The 19392-nt window shown below is 39.2% G+C and overlaps 1 protein-coding gene across 1 annotated transcript in view; it reads right to left on the bottom strand.

The window, feature by feature from the left end:
• myo7ab (myosin VIIAb) overlaps window positions 1-19392 on the bottom strand; it is a 90288-nt gene that overhangs the window by 34452 nt on the left and 36444 nt on the right. The window contains exons 15-27 of the mRNA XM_061962770.2: window positions 12530-12636; window positions 12326-12367; window positions 11862-11999; window positions 8754-8912; window positions 8595-8687; window positions 8417-8511; window positions 8246-8330; window positions 4966-5184; window positions 2220-2537; window positions 1943-2152; window positions 1690-1866; window positions 1521-1610; window positions 528-655 (exon numbers count right to left, since the gene is read on the bottom strand). Coding sequence (XP_061818754.2) covers window positions 528-655; window positions 1521-1610; window positions 1690-1866; window positions 1943-2152; window positions 2220-2537; window positions 4966-5184; window positions 8246-8330; window positions 8417-8511; window positions 8595-8687; window positions 8754-8912; window positions 11862-11999; window positions 12326-12367; window positions 12530-12636 — 1861 coding nt within the window. The remainder of the gene's footprint in view (window positions 1-527; window positions 656-1520; window positions 1611-1689; window positions 1867-1942; window positions 2153-2219; window positions 2538-4965; window positions 5185-8245; window positions 8331-8416; window positions 8512-8594; window positions 8688-8753; window positions 8913-11861; window positions 12000-12325; window positions 12368-12529; window positions 12637-19392) is intronic.

The following is a 19392-nucleotide window of genomic DNA, read 5'->3' as shown; positions in this document are numbered from 1 at the left end:
GTTACGTCATCGATGGAGGTCCAGTAACAAGTGGTAGAGAATGGATTGATGGATGGGTGAAAAAGGACAGATGAAATTTTTTTTTTTTATTAAATGTATTTTTTATTTTTTTAAAAGACCGGATTTTGGACACTGGCGGGCTGTATCTGCCTAGGAGACCCAGTAACAAGCGGTAGAAAATGGATTGATGGATAGGCGAAAAAGGACAGATAAAGAAAAAGGAAAAGAAAATTAAAAAAAAAAAATAAATAGATTTTTTTTTTTTACTCTGGACTACGCACGGGCCGGATTATGGACGTTGGCGGGCCGTATCTGGCCCGCGGGCCGTAGTTTGGGGACCCCTGATCTACAATGTCATCAAATAGTATCAAGTAGTCATCAAAATAAAGAAAACGCATTAAATGAGAAGGTATATACGACCCGGCCCCGGCCAAACTGTTTTGACCCAATGCGGCCCCTGAGTCAAAAAGTTTGGGGACCCCTGGTCTAGTTTTTAGGGGTAAAAGTTATCAGAGGACTGCGGTCACCTGAGGGCAGGCCTCAGGATGCCGTTTCCGATGATGAAGTGCAGTTTTTCCAGGTTGGAGGTGGGTCGGTCTTCAAGCATGCTATTCCCCTGAAGGCTGTAGTCCCCCTCGGTCAGCCGCCTGGTTACCTGCGTCATCAAATCAAATCAACTTTATTTATAAAGCACATTTAAAATTTACCACAGGGGTAGCCAAAGTGCTGTACAATGAACAGGTTAAAAGATAAAATGAGTACCGAGCAAACACAACACAACACAAACAGAACCCGATAAAAAATAAATAATTAAAATAGAATAAATAAAAACATAAAAACATAAAAACAGGTTCACAGCAGGTGTATTATGGGGCGCCATTGCAGGATGGATATCACTCAGTGTTAAAAGCCATGGAATAAAAGTATGTTTTTAAGAGAGATTTAAAAACAGGAAGAGAGGAGGCTTGTCTAACACTCAGGGGTAGGTCGTTCCAGAGCTTGGGAGCAGCAACGGCGAAAGCTCTGTCACCTCTAAGCTTCAGCCTTGTGTCAGGGACCGTCAACAGCAGCTGATCGGCTGATCTTAAGGATCGGGTGGGGCAGTAAAGCTGAAGGAGGTCGGAGAGATAGGTTGGCGCGAGGTTGTTTAGACATTTAAAAACAAATAAAAGGAGTTTAAAATGTATTCGGTAACGCACAGGGAGCCAGTGAAGTCATGAAGTGAAGTGAAGTGAATTATATTTATGTAGCGCTTTTCTCCAGTGACTCAAAGCGCTTTACATAGTGAAACCCAATATCTAAGTTACATTTAAACCAGTATGGGTGGCACTGGGAGCAGGAGGGTAAAGTGTCTTGCCCAAGGACACAACAGCAGTGACTATGATGGCGGAAGCGGGGAATCGAACCTGGAACCCTCAAGTTGCTGGCACGGCCATTCTACCAACTGAGCTATTCCGCCCCAAATGACCGACAATCGTAAAAACTGCATTTCCAAACTGAGACGCGGTTTTAGTCCTCACCTCCTCAGTGATTTTGGACTTCCTCTTCAGAGTAAGAGACACAAGCTTATGCCGGACACTGTTCCTCTTCTGGATTTCAGTGGAGCTGTTCTGTAAAAAAAAAAAAAAAAAATGTGCAGCTTGATGTTACTTAGCTACGTTTTGATGTGCAACCGTGCCACTCCCTTACCTCTGTGTCCAGTTGCAGCTCCTGTAGCTCCCTCTTGTAGGTCCTCTTACCGAGTGTTTCGTAGATCTTGGTCATGACGGGGATCTTCTCGCTGCCGTCGTTGAGGACCAGCTGGCATTTGGGCTCGGCTAGATCACCCATGAACCTCAGGACGGTGACCCACACGGCTAACGCGGCCTGGCGGACAGGACAGGACAGGACAGGACGGCTCGGTGGGGTTCTTGTTTGGTTTGTGGTTCAGGTGCAGTCTCACCAGCTGGTCTCCTTCATCCTCGTGAAAGAGCAGCGGTTGCTTCAGAGCGCGTCTGATGTATGTGTGGGTGGAAACGCCTTGGAAGTATGTGGCGGCAAACTTGGGGAACTTGTACTCGGACAGGTCCTCGTCTTCCTCGTCGGGCAGCGGCAGAGGTTCGTTCACCAGTTCTACCTCGGACTCCTCGCCGCGGGGCACGTTCACCAAGTCCTGAGGAGACTCTAGTTAGTACCCACTAACAATTTTTTGTGTCCAATAGAACAGAATAAAGACGTACTTCAAAACCAGCCGGCGCTTGCCCGTCCTGGTTGGACAAAGGTCCAGGGTTCCCCAGGAATCCGAACATGCGGTCCACCATGTCCGAGTGATCCACGGGCTGCTCTCTGTCCCTCTCCATCTGCTCCAGCAGCTCCTTCTTCCTGCGGCCTTCTTCTCGCGTCTCCCGCTCCCGCTCCTCCTGCTGCTGGACGAGCTGGACGAGGCGCTCCTGGTGATTCCTCTCGGCCTCCACCTTGGCCCGCCTCGCCGTCATCTGGTTGCGGAGCTGCTCCTCCTCGGCCAGGCGCTGGCGCTCGGCCTCCTGGCGATGCTGCAGCTGTTCGGTGAGGGCAGGAGGGGTAGAAGATAAACTCCTCTCAATTTGAAGGAACTTCTCCCGACAACAACACACGTCAACACATAATCCTTCTCCCTCCTGTCGCTCCTCACCAAACTCCCCTGGGACTTCCTCGTCGCCTCGTAAAGCGGAGACCACCGACTCTCTCTCTCTGGACAATTATCTATAAGCCACCACCATCAACTTGACAACAAACTGAGATTTACCCCACGGTTAAAAAAAATAGATTTATTCAGACTTTGATTTAACAGGAAATGTGCAACATTGATGCAAAAAGGCATTTTCCATGGAAAATAAGAAACATTTTAAGCATACAAGCAAAATCATGCAAGCAATCTTGATATGAAACTAAAAAAAAAGGCACAAAAAGTGTTTGTATGGCAACACTAGAAACACAAACTCAATATAACTAAAAATATAATTAGAAATAGCATCTGCCTTTATTAATTATAAATTGGAGACATTTACTTCATACTGGGAAAATTGGGTCAACTATGTCACGCCCCATAAACCTGACTTTAATTTTTCGAATTAGCGATTGTACTGCAAAAAAAAAAAAAAGGGATTACTCCCTATATGTGTATACGTATGTATGTATATATATATTTATGTGTATGTATGTATGTGTATATATATATATATATATATATATGTATCTGTTTATATTTTATTTTATTTCTGATTATTATTATTATTAATGTATTATTATTTTCTTTTTTTTCTTTTTCTGTTTATTTAATCGATGTATTTGTAGATATTATTTTGTTTGTTGTTGTTGTTTCTTTCTTTTTTTTGGGGGGGGGTGGTATGGATGGGATATAAACAAAAATATTTTGACATTTAGGACAGACAATAGATATATGATTTATGTGAATATGATGTAATGGATTGGAAGGTCTGATGCTGGATGTCAATAAAAACAAAATGAAAAAAAAAAAAAAAAAAAAAAAAAAGAAATAGCATGTGAGTACTGTCAAGGAACTGGAAAGATTGGAGCTGGTTAACTGCATAGAAATCACACTTTTAACCAACAGTAGCATCGACGTCCAGTGAAAAGCACGTCTCTCCAAAATTTGTGGATTTTCTTTACTTTTTTTCTTCCCAAAACATGAAGGACAGACATTTCAGAGGTTTGTACCAATTTTTTCCCACCCCCACCCAAAAAAAACTGTCAGAAAAATATATATATATTTTTGTAATATTGAATCTTTTTTGTTTACTGTAAAAAAATATTTTTCTTTACTTTTTCTTTCCCAAACTTGAATAAGTCATTTTTAAAATGTTCTATAATATATGCGTGTATGTGTATGTGTATATATATATATATATATATATAAATATATATATATTAACATACTGTATATATACAGATATACATATATATATATATATATATATATATATATATATATATATATATATATATATATATATATATACACATATTCATATTTATACACATGTATATATATATATATATATATATATATATATATATATCCATCCATCCATCTTTATCTGTTTTGTTTTTAAGATTTTTTTTTTTTTTTTTTTTTTTAGGGGGTAAAAATTATATATATATATATATATATATATATATATATATATATATATATATATATATATATATATCCATCCATCCATCTTTATCTGTTTTGTTTTTAAGATTTATTTTTTTTTTTTTTTAGGGGGTAAAAATTATATATATATATAATATATATATATATATGTATATATATATATATATATATATATATATATATATATATATATAATATAATATATATATATATATATATATATATATATATATATATATATATAAAATATAATATAAATATATATATATATATATATATATATATAAAAACTTTTTACCCCCTAAAAATTTTTTTTTCTTAAAAACAAACCAGGTAAAGACAACAAATATTGCAAAATAATTTTTTAAAACCAAAAACTTAAAAAGATACATGGATAGATGTATTTCATACACAAAAATGTTGTTATTATATATATTTTTGTGTGTGTTTTATTTATATATATAGAAAGTATTGTAAACACAATTTTTTTTTTAATGAGATAAATGGAAAGAAATTGTGAAAGCTTTTTTTTCATTATCAAAAATGTATAAAAACGTTTCTTTTTGTCGCAAAATTTGAAGGTACATGCTTTTTTCTGGTGGCTGTAACTTATGTAGGAATACAATCATTGCAAGCTTATTGGACACCCAGTGAGTGCTTTCATCTTCTGGCTTCTGGCCACGACGTGCTTTTTTTGTTATTCCCTCCATGGATATAAAGTATAAGACGTTTTTTAAGGTCCAGAAAAACATTTAGCAGTGAGTCCCCTTCCTCGGCGGCACGCTAACATCGTACAAGAAGCAGTAGTAAACGTAATAGCTCGTTACCTCCGCCCTGAGCCTGTGGCAGAGGCGTCGGGCTATCATTCCTCGGGTGTAGGCCTGCATTGTGGACACGGCGCGGAGACGCCTCCAAAACGCCTGGCGGATGAGGAACCCCCTGCAGCGGGCTTGGATGAGGGTGATGCATAGGCGAGTGACGCAGTAGTTCCTGTAGTGCTTCCTGGACCTGAAGACGGCCTGGAGGCGCAGGAAGCCACAGCGCATCTGGCAGGAGGAAGCGTCGTTAGCACAAGAACTGGAGTATTTCGCTCAATATAGGTTCTGTTAGGTTAAAAAATGTTAGGTTAAAAAAGAACCCAATTTTAACCCAACTGCTGGTTCAGAAAAGGACAAACTCCTTATTTGAGTTATTTTAACTCAACATTTTGGGTTGATTTTTTCAACCCAACTTTTGCGTTGAATTATTTCACCAAAACATTGAGTTATGATAACTTAATGATGGGGTTTTCCCACCCAAACTATTGGGTTGAATTATTTAACCCAATAGTTGGGTTATGCTAACTCAATGTTGGTTGATTCATAACCCAGCTATCCATCCATCCATTTCCTACTGCTTGTCCCGACTATTGGGTTGAATATATTTAACACACAAGCTGAGTTATGCTCACTACAATGTTGGGTTATTCCAAACCCAACTATTGGGTTGCGCAATTTAGCGCTCCTTGACCCAATAGTTGGTTAAAAATTATGAATTTTAATGCTGGTTTGTCCATCTCCTTCCCAACTACTGATCAAAATTATTCTTATTCCATTAAAATATACTCAAAAGCAAGATATGAGTGACTTTTTTCATTTTTTTACAAGAATTGCCGTGTTTGGTCATAGGAGTTCTAAACAGCATGCTCATATATTTTCATGTACATAAGATGTGTGATTGTAAATAGAGATGCCGATAAATGTGTTAAAATGTAATATCGGAAATTATCAGTATCGTTTTTTTTATTATCGGTATCGTTTTTTTTTCTTTCTTTTTTTTTCTTTAATTAAATCAACATAAAAAACACAAGATACACTTACAATTAGTGCACCAACCCAAAAAACCTCCCTCCCCCACTCATTCACACAAAAGGGTTGTTTCTTTCTGTTATTAATATTCTGGTTCCAACACTATATATAAATATAGATCAATACAGTCTGCAAGGGATACAGTCCGTAAGCACACATGATTGTGCGTGCTGCTGGTCCACTAATAGTACTAACCTTTAACAGTTAATTTGACTCATTTTCATTAATTACTAGTTTCTATGTAACTGTTTTTATACTGTTTTACTTTCTTTTTTATTCAAGAAAATGTTTTTAATTTATTTATCTTATTTTATTAATTTTTTTTAAAAAGTACCTTATCTTCACCATACCTGGTTGTCCAAATTAGGCATACTAATGTGTTAATTCCACGACTGCATATATCGGTTGATATCGGTATCGTTTGATATCGGTATCGATAATTACCGTATTTTCCGCACTATAAGGCGCACCGGATTATTAGCCGCACCTTCAATGAATGGCATATTTCATAACTTTGTCCACCAATAAGCCGCCCCGGACTATAAGCCGCGCCTACGCTGCGCTAAAGGGAATGTCAAAAAAACAGTCAGATAGGTCAGTCAAACTTTAATAATATATTAAAAACCAGCGTTCTAACAACTCTGTTCACTCCCAAAATGTACGCAAATGTGCAATCACAAACATAGTAAAATTCAAAATAGTGCAGAGCAATAGCAACATAATGTTGCTCGAACGTTAATGTCACAACACACAAAATAAACATAGCGCTCACTTTCTGAAGTTATTCTTCATTCGTAAATCCTTCGTCTTCGGTGTCCGAAGTGAAAAGTTGGGCAAATTTACGATCCACTGGCAGATGTTGGCGTCGTCTGGCGCTGCCTCCTCGTCTTAGTGAAGGTGTGTTCGCCTTCTGTCATCCATTGTTCCCACGCAGTTAGCAGTCTAGCTTCGAATGCCCTGTTGACACCAATATCTAGCGGCTGGAGGTCTTTTGTCAATCCACCCGGAATGACGGCGAGTATTGAATTAAGCGCGTAAGCGTGTCTCTCAATGTGCTGTTATGAGCTAGCAAATATAACAACTACACTACCCAGCATGCAACGATAATTACGAGCATGCGCGGTAGCCCTGAGAAGCGTTGTATGCTGGCAGTTAGAATGTGGTTATGAGCACGCTGTGAGTAAACGTTGAGAACTCAGTTAACACGCCTCGTCTGCATTATTTATAATTAGACAGACAACACACTTAATAGGAGCCATTTTGGGGTCTTTACATAAACACACAAATGGAAATGAAACGTCACATATCCCAGCATGCACCGCGCGCTTCTTCGTCATCCACTGTTCCCACGCAGTTAGCAGTCTAGCTTCGAATGCCCTGTTGACACCAATATCTAGCGGCTGGAGGTCTTTTGTCAATCCACCCGGAATGACGGCGAGTATTGAATTAAGCGCGTAAGCGTGTCTCTTAATGTGCTGTTATGAGCTAGCAAATATAACAACTACACTACCCAGCATGCAACGATAGTTACGAGCATGCGCGGTAGCCCTGAGAAGCGATGTTGTATGCTGGGAGTTAGAATGTGGTTATGAGCACGCTGTGAGTAAACGTTGAGAACTCAGTTAACACGCCTCGTCTGCATTATTTATAATTAGACAGACAACACACTTAATAGGAGCCATTTTGGGGTCTTTACATAAACACACAAATGGAAATGAAACGTCACATATCCCAGCATGCACCGCGCGCTTCTTCTACGGGGAAAAAAGATGGCGGCTGTTTACCGTAGTTGCGAGACCTAAACTTTATGAAAATGAATCTTAATATTTATCCATATATAAAGCGCACCGGGTTATAAGGCGCACTGTCAGCTTTTGAGAAAATTTGTGGTTTTTAGGTGCGCCTTATAGTGCGGAAAATACGGTAAAGAGTTGGACAATATCGGATATCGGCAAAAGCCATTATCGGACATCCCTAATTGTAAATAATGTTAATGAGATTAATCCTTAATAAAATTCCCTTCAAGAAAAACCTTTTTAATACTCATTACTCATTGAAAATCAACCAAAAAATGGTTCATTGTTTTGAAAACCCAGAAATTTAGTTAAAATAATACCCTTATAACCCAAAAAAGGGATTGTTCTTCATAAAAATAATTCAAAAATGTAACCCAACACTCGCAACTCATATATTGGGTTATCAAAATAACCCAGCATTTTTTAGTGTGTACAACCAAGTTTGAGTCCCACCAAAAACTCACAATTTTGTAATCCTTTCTGCATCGATAACCTCGCCACAGCTTTTGGATGACGGTCACGGCGCTCCTCAGTCGGCGGAAGTGGGTCCTGGAACAGGAACATTGAAGGGAAAGGGAAGATGTGAACCCTGGTGTAAATGGAACACTGGAAGGCTATTACGAAATATTCCAGACCTCTCCTTGAGTCCGCGCACGGCCTTCTGGATGAGGATGACCTTGTCGGTGATGGCCTTGTCCCGCTCGATCTCGAGCTGCATGTCGTGGTGATCCTGACGGGAACAGGAACGGCAAATAAGGACGCGATACCACCATCAAACATGGTTGCTAGTCGAATGCGAAATGAGTGGACAACCTTGAGGAAAATCTTGGTCTTTCCGATCTGCCAGTCTCCATGGCGTCCCAGTCGGGCCAGGACTATCTGCTGACATGTGCCTCGCAGGTCCCCCTGGGTGGGAAACAACAAAGTACTGCACTGTACACCAAAAACTCCCACAAAAGAGGACAAGTCTACCTGTTTGTGCGCTGGTTTGACGCCGGGCATGAGGACGCGGTAGCGATCCACAAACTCGCCAAACGAGTACCGGATGGGATAGCCGGCCCGTCTGATTCGGATGGTCTCCATCATGCCAGAGTAGCGCAGCTGGCGGATGCACAGCTCTCTGTCGAACAACTGGACACAAAGTCCAAGGAAAATGTCAATAAATTAAAAATACTTTTAATGCATTTCTTTTGGTGCTATTATTATTTGTAATGCAGTGTCTTAAACTAAATATGTTATACATTACATTATTAGGCTGACACAACTGAAGCCTTTTAGGCAAAATAAATGTTGTGGTTTTTTTTGGAGGGATTGCAACATTTCACAAAGATTATCCAAACCCCACCCAAGAAATATTTTTCGGGGAAAAAAGAAAAAACTGCATTAATTGTGTGGTTACATCACAGCATATCATTAGCAATGCCCAGATACCGCTTATTAGCATTATTGTTTACCATATAGCTCCAATAGGTAGTTATTTTCTTTCTTTCCAAAATTTTAAAAAAAAGTTTCTCCGCATATAAAAACAACCTATTATTTTACCCCTCCCCCCAAAAAATATTAAATGAAAATAAGATTTTTTTTTAATAAAAGTTTTTATTGAAAACTAACCAATAACTAACTCACTAACTAACAAAGAAATTTAGAAAAACACTGACTATAAATTTTGGTGGATTTAAAAAAAAAAAAAAAAAAAAAAATAATAATAATTTTAAAAGTGTAAAAAATACACTGTTATCATAAACTTGATTTTATATACATTTAAAAATATATATAAATATATATTTTGTTTTTTGTATTTTTTTTTCAGACAAAACCAAAGTAACTCACAACATTGAGGAATAAATTAATTTCATTAATAAAAGTTTAATTTCCTTGAAAATCAGATTTAAAAAAAAAAGTGTGAGGCCACTTTTGGGTAAACTAGTAAATAATAATAATAATAATAAATACATTTATAATTACCATAATAACTACTTTAAACAGGAGCAAGTTTATACTATCAAAATTAACGTTGTTCAACCGTTGTTTTTCAGATACAAACAAAATTGCTGAAAGATTGAATCCAAAACTTCTTATTTTGATTATATATATATATACATATATATATATATATATATATATATATATATATATATATATATATACACACACACACACAGGTAAAAGCCAGTAAATTAGAATATTTTGAAAAACTTGATTTATTTCAGTAATTGCATTCAAAAGGTGTAACTTGTACATTATATTTGTTCATTGCACACAGACTGATGCATTCAAATGTTTATTTCATTTAATTTTGATGATTTGAAGTGGCAACAAATGAAAATCCAAAATTCCGTGTGTCACAAAATTAGAATATTACTTAAGGCTAATACAAAAAAGGGATTTTTAGAAATGTTGGCCAACTGAAAAGTATGAAAATGAAAAATATGAGCATGTACAATACTCAATACTTGGTTGGAGCTCCTTTTGCCTCAATTACTGCGTTAATGCGGCGTGGCATGGAGTCGATGAGTTTCTAGCACTGCTCAGGTGTTATGAGAGCCCAGGTTGCTCTGATAGTGGCCTTCAACTCTTCTGCGTTTTTGGGTCTGGCATTCTGCATCTTCCTTTTCACAATACCCCACAGATTTTCTATGGGGCTAAGGTCAGGGGAGTTGGCGGGCCAATTTAGAACAGAAATACCATGGTCCGTAAACCAGGCACGGGTAGATTTTGCGCTGTGTGCAGGCGCCAAGTCCTGTTGGAACTTGAAATCTCCATCTCCATAGAGCAGGTCAGCAGCAGGAAGCATGAAGTGCTCTAAAACTTGCTGGTAGACGGCTGCGTTGACCCTGGATCTCAGGAAACAGAGTGGACCGACACCAGCAGATGACATGGCACCCCAAACCATCACCCAACCATGCAAATTTTGCATTTCCTTTGGAAATCGAGGTCCCAGAGTCTGGAGGAAGACAAGAGAGGCACAGGATCCACGTTGCCTGAAGTCTAGTGTAAAGTTTCCACCATCAGTGATGGTTTGGGGTGCCATGTCATCTGCTGGTGTCGGTCCACTCTGTTTCCTGAGATCCAGGGTCAACGCAGCCGTCTACCAGCAAGTTTTAGAGCACTTCATGCTTCCTGCTGCTGACCTGCTCTATGGAGATGGAGATTTCAAGTTCCAACAGGACTTGGCGCCTGCACACAGCGCAAAATCTACCCGTGCCTGGTTTACGGACCATGGTATTTCTGTTCTAAATTGGCCCGCCAACTCCCCTGACCTTAGCCCCATAGAAAATCTGTGGGGTATTGTGAAAAGGAAGATGCAGAATGCCAGACCCAAAAACGCAGAAGAGTTGAAGGCCACTATCAGAGCAACCTGGGCTCTCATAACACCTGAGCAGTGCCAGAAACTCATCGACTCCATGCCACGCCGCATTAACGCAGTAATTGAGGCAAAAGGAGCTCCAACCAAGTATTGAGTATTGTACATGCTCATATTTTTCATTTTCATACTTTTCAGTTGGCCAACAATTCTAAAAATCCCTTTTTTGTATTAGCCTTAAGTAATATTCTAATTTTGTGACACACGGAATTTTGGATTTTCATTTGTTGCCACTTCAAATCATCAAAATTAAATGAAATAAACATTTGAATGCATCAGTCTGTGTGCAATGAATAAATATAATGTACAAGTTACACCTTTTGAATGCAATTACTGAAATAAATCAAGTTTTTCAAAATATTCTAATTTACTGGCTTTTACCTGTATATATATATATATATATATATATATATATATATATATACATATATATATATATATATATATATATATATATATATATATATATATATATATATATATATATATATATATATAAACACTGTATGTATATATATATATATATATATATATATATATATATATATATATATATATATATATATATATATATATATATATATATAAAAGCCCCCAAAATTGTAAGATAAACAGTATGTTACATTTGAAAGCAGTATTATGCCCTCTAGTGGCTGGGAAGAAGTAATGCAAAAATATGTGACCATAATATTCCTAATACATAATTGTGCACTCACCATTGGCTTTTTGAGCTCGTTGGGTTTTATGCAGCGGACGAAGAAAGGCTGACACACACTCAGCGTCCTCATCAGCATCTCGAGGGAGCGTTTGAACTGGCTGCTCAGAGTCGGAGAGCGCTTCCTGGTCTCGACACCCTGTGAACGCACACAACATCTGGTGGTGAAATTTGCAGCTCATGCAGAGTTGATGCGGACGAGCTCTCCTTTGCATTCTTCAGGGCGGGAAAACAAATCTACCATTGGAACACACTACAACTCACAAGACCGAGAAAAAGTACAAAATCTCTGACAGATGTCAGCGACAACTCAAATGTCCAGTTGCCAGTGAAGTGGTCATGGTCTGTCAGAGAGTTTGAAGAGGACTATCATGCAAAATGTCCACCTGTGAAATAAAGAGAAGAGCCGGAAGAAGGGGAAGCTACTGTCAAGGAGCAAACACGCTGCTAGAGACCTGACGTTACCTTCGGCACGGGCGTGCTGGGCTGCTGATACCCGCACAGAAACTGATGGCAAAGGAAAAGAGCCGAGAGACAGCAGATGAGGGGGGCAGGGTGGCGACATTAGTTGTAAATACAATTTTAAAAAAGCAGAACGGAAGCAATAAGTCCGGAAGATAAAAAAGGGACTTAAGAGTTTTAGTTTTAAAATTAGTTTTTGGGTCTTACCATGGCCACATCTGCTTGGAAGATCTGCTTGATGAACTTGTTCTTGGACGAGTGCACCAGCTGGATGATGTCCGTGTGGAGACTGTCACGATTCTTCTCCAGGAATCCTTCACACGCACACACACACACAAAAAATACACACTCTGTGTTCTTTGGCGGGGGAGAAAAAGAGAATGGGCGATACTAGGGATGGATCAAACGATACTGAAGCATCGATGCATTATGAAACACAAGGAATGATACTGGGTCCCTCCATACCTCTGTGTGTGTGTCGTTTTAAGAAGAAAAAAACGCATGGCGCATACAACTGCAGTGTCAAGCGCCAACATAAAAAATGACAATTTCTAATGTTGCACTACGGAGAATCAGCCCGAATGAGACAGTGCATTAAGTTTTGAGTTACAAGCTTCGTTATGGAACCAATTGAGCTAGGAAATTTAAAGGCCTACTGAAACCCACTACTACCGACCACACAGTCTGATAGTTTATATATCAATGATGAAATCTTAACATTGCAACACATGCCAATACGGCCGGGTTAGCTTACTAAAGTGCAATTTTAAATTTCGCGCGGAATATCCTGCTGAAAACGTCTCGGTATGACGACGCCTGCGCGTGACGTCACGGATTGTAGAGGACATTTTGGGACAGCATGGTGGCCAGCTATTAAGTCGTCTGTTTTCATCGCAAAATTCCACAGTATTCTGGACATCTGTGTTGGTGAATCTTTTGCAATTTGTTCAATGAACAATGGAGACAGCAAAGAAGAAAGCTGTAGGTGGGAAGTGGTGTATTGCGGCCGATTGCAGCAACACAAACACAGCTGGTGTTTCATTGTTTACATTCCCGGAAGATGACAGTCAAGCTTTACCATTGGCCTGTGGAAAACTGGGACATCAGAGACTCTTACCAGGAGGACTTTGAGTTGGATGCGCAGACGCGGTACCGTGAGTACGCATGCAGCTGCGGCTTCCAAACATTTGATCGCTTGCCCGTACGTGCGTGCCGCTATGTGCATGTCACGTACGTAACTTTGGGGACTTTGGGGAAATATATGTGCTGTATGAACTTTGGGGAGGTGAACGGTACTTTGAGCTGTGGGATTGAGTGTGTTGTGCAGGTGTTTGAGTTGTATTGGCGGGTTGTATGGACGGGAGGGGGGAGGTGTTTGTTATGCGGGATTAATTTGTGGCATATTAAATATAAGCCTGGTTGTGTTGTGGCTAATAGAGTATATATATATGTCTTGTGTTTATTTACTATTTTAGTCATTCCCAGCTGAATATCAGGTCCCACCCGCCTCTCACAGCATCTTCCCTATCTGAATCGCTCCCACTGCCCTCTAGTCCTTCACTCTCACTTTCCTCATCCACGAATCTTTCATCCTCGCTCAAATTAATGGGGAAATCGTCGCTTTCTCGGTCCGAATCGCTCTCGCTGCTGGTGGCCATGATTGTAAACAATGTGCGGATGTGAGGAGCTCCACAACCTGTGACGTCACGCGCATATCGTCTGCTACTTCCGGTACAGGCAAGGCTTTTTTATCAGCGACCAAAAGTTGCGAACTTTATCGTCGATGTTCTCTACTAAATCCTTTCAGCAAAAATATGGCAATATCGCGAAATGATCAAGTATGACACATAGAATGGACCTGCTATCCCCGTTTGAATAAGAAAATCACATTCCAGTAGGCCTTTAAAAACTACTGCGTGAATTTTATTTGCAGGTCAAATGTAATGACTTTTTTAATGCAGCAGATGGCACAGTAGTGAAATACCAACAGAGTATCCACAGTGCGTCAATACAGCCAGTAAGTGTGCCACACACTCACTGAGGACTCATTTACCAATCACTAGATAATACTCCAACATTTTGAATGATTTTATTTGATGCTTTTATTTTCATTCTTGTGTTTTTACTTTGCTGTCAAATTAATTATTTTTTTAAATCAAATTAATCACACTTTTGAATTTATATTAATCAAGCAGGTCATTACTTGTTTGCCTAATTTAAGTTAACTTAAAAAAAGACCCTTAATTATCAAACAAATGTCATTTTATTAACAGAATATGATCCAAGAACTTAAAACAAAAATGTTTTACTTGAAACCCCGTTTCCATATAAGTTGGGAAATTGTGTTAGATGTAAATATAAACGGAATAATTTGAAAATCATTTTCAACCCATATTCAATTGAATGGACTACAAAAACAAGATATTTGATGTTCAAACTCATAAACTTAATTTTTTTTTTGCAAATAATAATTAACTTAGAATTTCATGGCTGCAACACGTGCCAAAGTAGTTGGGAAAGGGCATGTTCACCACTGTGTTACATGGCCTTTTCTTTTAACAACACTCAATAAACGTTTGGGAACTGAGGAGACACAGTTTTTAAGCTTTTCAGGTGGAATTCTTTCCCATTCTTGCTTGATGTACAGCTTAAGTTGTTCAACAGTCCGGGGGTCTCCGTTGTGGTATTTTAGGCTTCATAATGCGCCACACATTTTCAATGGGAGACAGGTCTGGACTACAGGCAGGCCAGTATAGTACCCGCACTCTTTTACCATGAAGCCACGTTGATGTAACACTTGGCTTGGCATTGTCTTGCTGAAAGTTTGTGAACCCGTTCTCAAACAATGGCAATAAAACGATTCTGAAATAAGCAGGGGCGTCCATGGTAACGTTGCTTGGATGGCAACATATGTTGCTCCAAAACCTGTATGTACCTTTCAGCATTAATGGTGCCTTCACAGATGTGTAAGTTACCCATGTCTTGGGCACTAATACACCCCCATACCGTCACAGATGCTGGCTTTTCAACTTTGCGCCTATAACAATTCGGATGGTTCTTTTCCTCTTTGGTCCGGAGGACACGACGTCCACAGTTTCCAAAAACAATTTGAAATGTGGACTCGTCAGACCACAGAACACTTTTCCACTTTGTATCAGTCCATCTTAGATGAGCTCAGGCCAAGCGAAGCCGACGGCGTTTCTGGGTGTTGTTGATAAACAGTTTTCGCCTTGCATAGGAGTTTTAACTTGCACTTACAGATGTAGCGACCAACTGTAGTAACTGACAGTGGGTTTCTGAAGTGTTCCTGAGCCCATGTGGTGATATCCTTTACACACTGATGTCGCTTGTTGATGCGGTACAGCCTGAGGGATCAAAGGTCACAGGCTTAGCTGCTTACGTGTAGTGATTTCTCCAGATTCTCTGAACCCTTTGACGATATTACGGACCGTAGATGGTGAAATCCTTAAATTCCTTGCAATAGCTGGTTGAGAAAGGTTTTTCTTAAACTGTTCAACAATTTGCTCACGCATTTGTTGACAAAGTGGTGACCCTCGCCCCATCCTTGTTTGTGAATGACTGAGCATTTCATGGAATCTACTTTTATACCCAATCATGGCACCCTAATGTTCCTAATTTGCCTGTTCACCTGTGGGATGTTCCAAATAAGTGATTGATGAGCATATTAACTTTATCAGTATTTATTGCCACCTTTCCCAACTTCTTTGTCACGTGTTGCTGGCATCAAATTCTAAAGTTAATGATTATTTGCTAAAAAAAAATTGTTTATCAGTTTGAACATCAAATATGTTGTCTTTGTAGCATATTCAACTGAATATGGGTTGAAAATGATTTGAAAATCATTGTATTCCGTTTATATTTATATCTAACACAATTTCTCAACTCATATGGAAACGGGGTTTGTACATCATTTATTTGCTCCAAACCTGGTGTCAGTTTTATCTTAAGTCCAGTCAGGGTGTATTTTGGAGTGAAATTTTCCAGCGAGTGTCTACTCACTCACCTTTGCACTGACGTATGCATTGACCTGATCACTGAACGTATAACAACTAGTGCCACCTTCCAGGTGAAAATCCATGGTTAAGGTAGAAAAAAAAAGCTTGATTAATCTGTGTATATACATGATAATTGCAATAATTACTTTTTGATTAATCACATCTGTTAGCCATTTTTTTTCTGACAGCCCTTTTTTTCCATATAATATTTTATATTTTCTTCTATTTTTATACCTTCACTACACGGACTTTCTTCCGGTGACTAACATTGTAAAGAATTACAAATTAATTGGTGTAAGATCCAGGTTGATAATGTCGGGCTTTTGTTTTTCAAGCTTATTTTGCACCAAACAGGAAGAAAAAGTGCACATGTCAGCGATGATCAGGTTTGCAAGGGAGTGGAAAAACGTCTCAAATGTCTGGTTCATTTCTACGGGAAGTTAAATTTGTGAATTTTGGAAATATTCCAAAGTGATTTATTTAATGAAAACCGGGTTTAATTACCGAGATTACATTTTAAAAAACAAAACGTGATATACGATGCAGCACATCCGCAGCAACACAAAATTCCCCATTTTAACTTAAAATTTCCAGATATTTTCTCTTGAAATTTTTCACCCCATAACTGACGAAAAATAAGTTTACACACAAACATGTACACTAAATGATATGTTTCTTAACTAAACTGTAAACAAATGTAAGTGTAAATGAAAATACAGCTTCAACACTTTAGTCATCATTTTTGCGCTTAAAAAACTTCTTTATGACTTCTTCTGTTTGTTTAAGATCGTCTTTACTGCCACAAGTGGTGGAAAAGTGCATTACAACTGAGCGTCGCTGCGGCCCACAGCTATGAAACATATTTTTTGGCGTCCCTTTCGGGCAGTGTTTTTCAACTTTTTTTGAGCCAAGGCACATTTTTTGCGTTGAAAAAATCCGGAGGAACACCACCAGCAGAAATCTTTAAAAAACAAACTCAGTTGACTGTACAAAGTCGTCGCAATTGTTGGATATGACTTTAAAGCATAATCAAGCATGCATCACTATAGCTCTTGTCTCAAAGTAGGTGTACTGTCACGACCAGTCACATCACATCCTGACTTATTTGGAGTTTTTGCTGTTTTCCTGAGTGAAGTGTTTTAGTTCTTGTCTTGCGCTCCTATTTTGGTGGCTTTTTCCCTTTTTTTGGTATTTTCCTGTAGCAGTTTCATGTCTTCCTTTGAGTGATATTTCCCGCATCTACTTTGTTTTAGCAATCAAGACTATTTCAGTTGTTTTTATCCTTCTTTGTGGGGACATTGTTGATTGTCATGTCATGTTCGGATGTACATTGTGGACGCCGTCTTTGCTCCACAGTAAGTCTTTGCTGTCGTCCAGCATTCCGTTTTTGTTGACTTTGTAGCCAGTTCAGTTTTGTTCTGCATCGCCTTCCCTAAGCTTCAATGCCTTTTCTTAAGCGCACTCACCTTTTGTTTATTTTTGGTTTAAGCATTAGATACCTTTTTACCTGCACACTGCCTCCCGCTGTTTCCGACATCTACAAAGCAATTAGCTACCTGCTGCCACCTACTGACATGGAAGAGTATTACACGGTTATTCTGCCGAGCTCCAGACAGCACCTACACTCAACAACAACACATCATTTGCGGATTATAATTACCGGTTTGCAAAAAATATTTTTAACCTAAATAGGTGAAATTAGATAATCTCCCACAGCACACCAGACTGTATCTCACGGCACACTAGGCACAGTGGTTGAAAAAGACTGCTCTCGGGGGTGCTCGCGGCCTGACAAAGGGCCACAGCCCTATGGTTAAGAAACGCTGCACTAAAGAATGTCGACGACCGACTAGAAATTCACTCTGGCTTTGTTCATACACAAACAGCCCACCTTTCACAACGCCTTCACTGATTTACGATCAACATTCACAATGAAAGAGACTTATAACACCGTTGTTAGTTCCAGCTGCAGCAACACTCCCCAATTGTATCCGTTATTATTTGCCATTGTTCGCTTGCGACGAAGGAAGCTGGCAATCATTGACTTGACGGAAAACAATGCAAACAAGGTTTCGGCCAATGTTCCCTCTAATTTTTCATGTGTGTGAGCAAACGCAAAAACTCCCTGAGCATTCAGTGGAGCCCATGTGAGCAACATCAGACGTGCACACTGTGGCTACACCAGCAGCACACCTGGCCCAAACCTGACTAAATAACAAGTTCAATCTCCATCCATCCATCCATTTTCTACCGCTTGTCCCTTTCGGGGTCGCGGGGTGTGCTGGAGCCTATCTCAGCTGCATTCGGGCGGAAGGCAGGGTACACCCTGGACAAGTCCCCACCACATCGCAGGGCCAACACAGATAAACAGACAACATTCTCTTATTATTATAATCAAATGACAGCAGTCATTTCCATGAGGTTATTTTCTAATATAAGTGTTTAGGCCCACTTACAATGACAATAACAAAAAATATTGTTTTTCATGAACTGTGTACTAGTATTGTTTGTATGGGTGGAGGTCCTGCTTTGGAAATAATTTGTACCCCTTTCAGACATTGCATTTAGTTCCCATTAAAACATTCACATGTTGCACAATGAGATGTAAGCAGGGGATCATGTGTACATTCCTGCAACTTCCTGTTTGTAAAAAATATATTTTTATTAGTATTTATTTAATATACTAACAGCATTTTATGACTAATATTTATAAATTAAGATTCCTAATAAATGACACTAGAATAAGCACACATTTGATTGGTAAATCATAGTGTAACGACCTGGAATTACACTTTATGTGTGGTGTTGGAGTTGTCTAACTTTTTGTGTGGCTGTAAACGCATCACTGGCTAAGTGCCATATGTGCATGTGTTGGCGCAAGTGAGAAAGAGCGAGCGGCTGCTGTTGATGGACATCTACACCTCCCGCTGCCTCAACAGAGCCAGTGCCATCATCAAGGACAGCACCCACCCTGGCTCTGACCTGTTCCACCTGCTGCCCTCTGGGAAGCGCTACAGGTGCATTAAAACCAAGACAAACAGGCTAAAGAACAGC

This window comes from Nerophis lumbriciformis, linkage group LG09 (assembly GCF_033978685.3).
Source record: "Nerophis lumbriciformis linkage group LG09, RoL_Nlum_v2.1, whole genome shotgun sequence".
NCBI classification, from domain to species: Eukaryota; Metazoa; Chordata; class Actinopteri; order Syngnathiformes; family Syngnathidae; genus Nerophis; species Nerophis lumbriciformis.
Note: the sequence above shows the minus strand (reverse complement) of the source record. Positions and strands in the feature narration are given on the sequence as shown.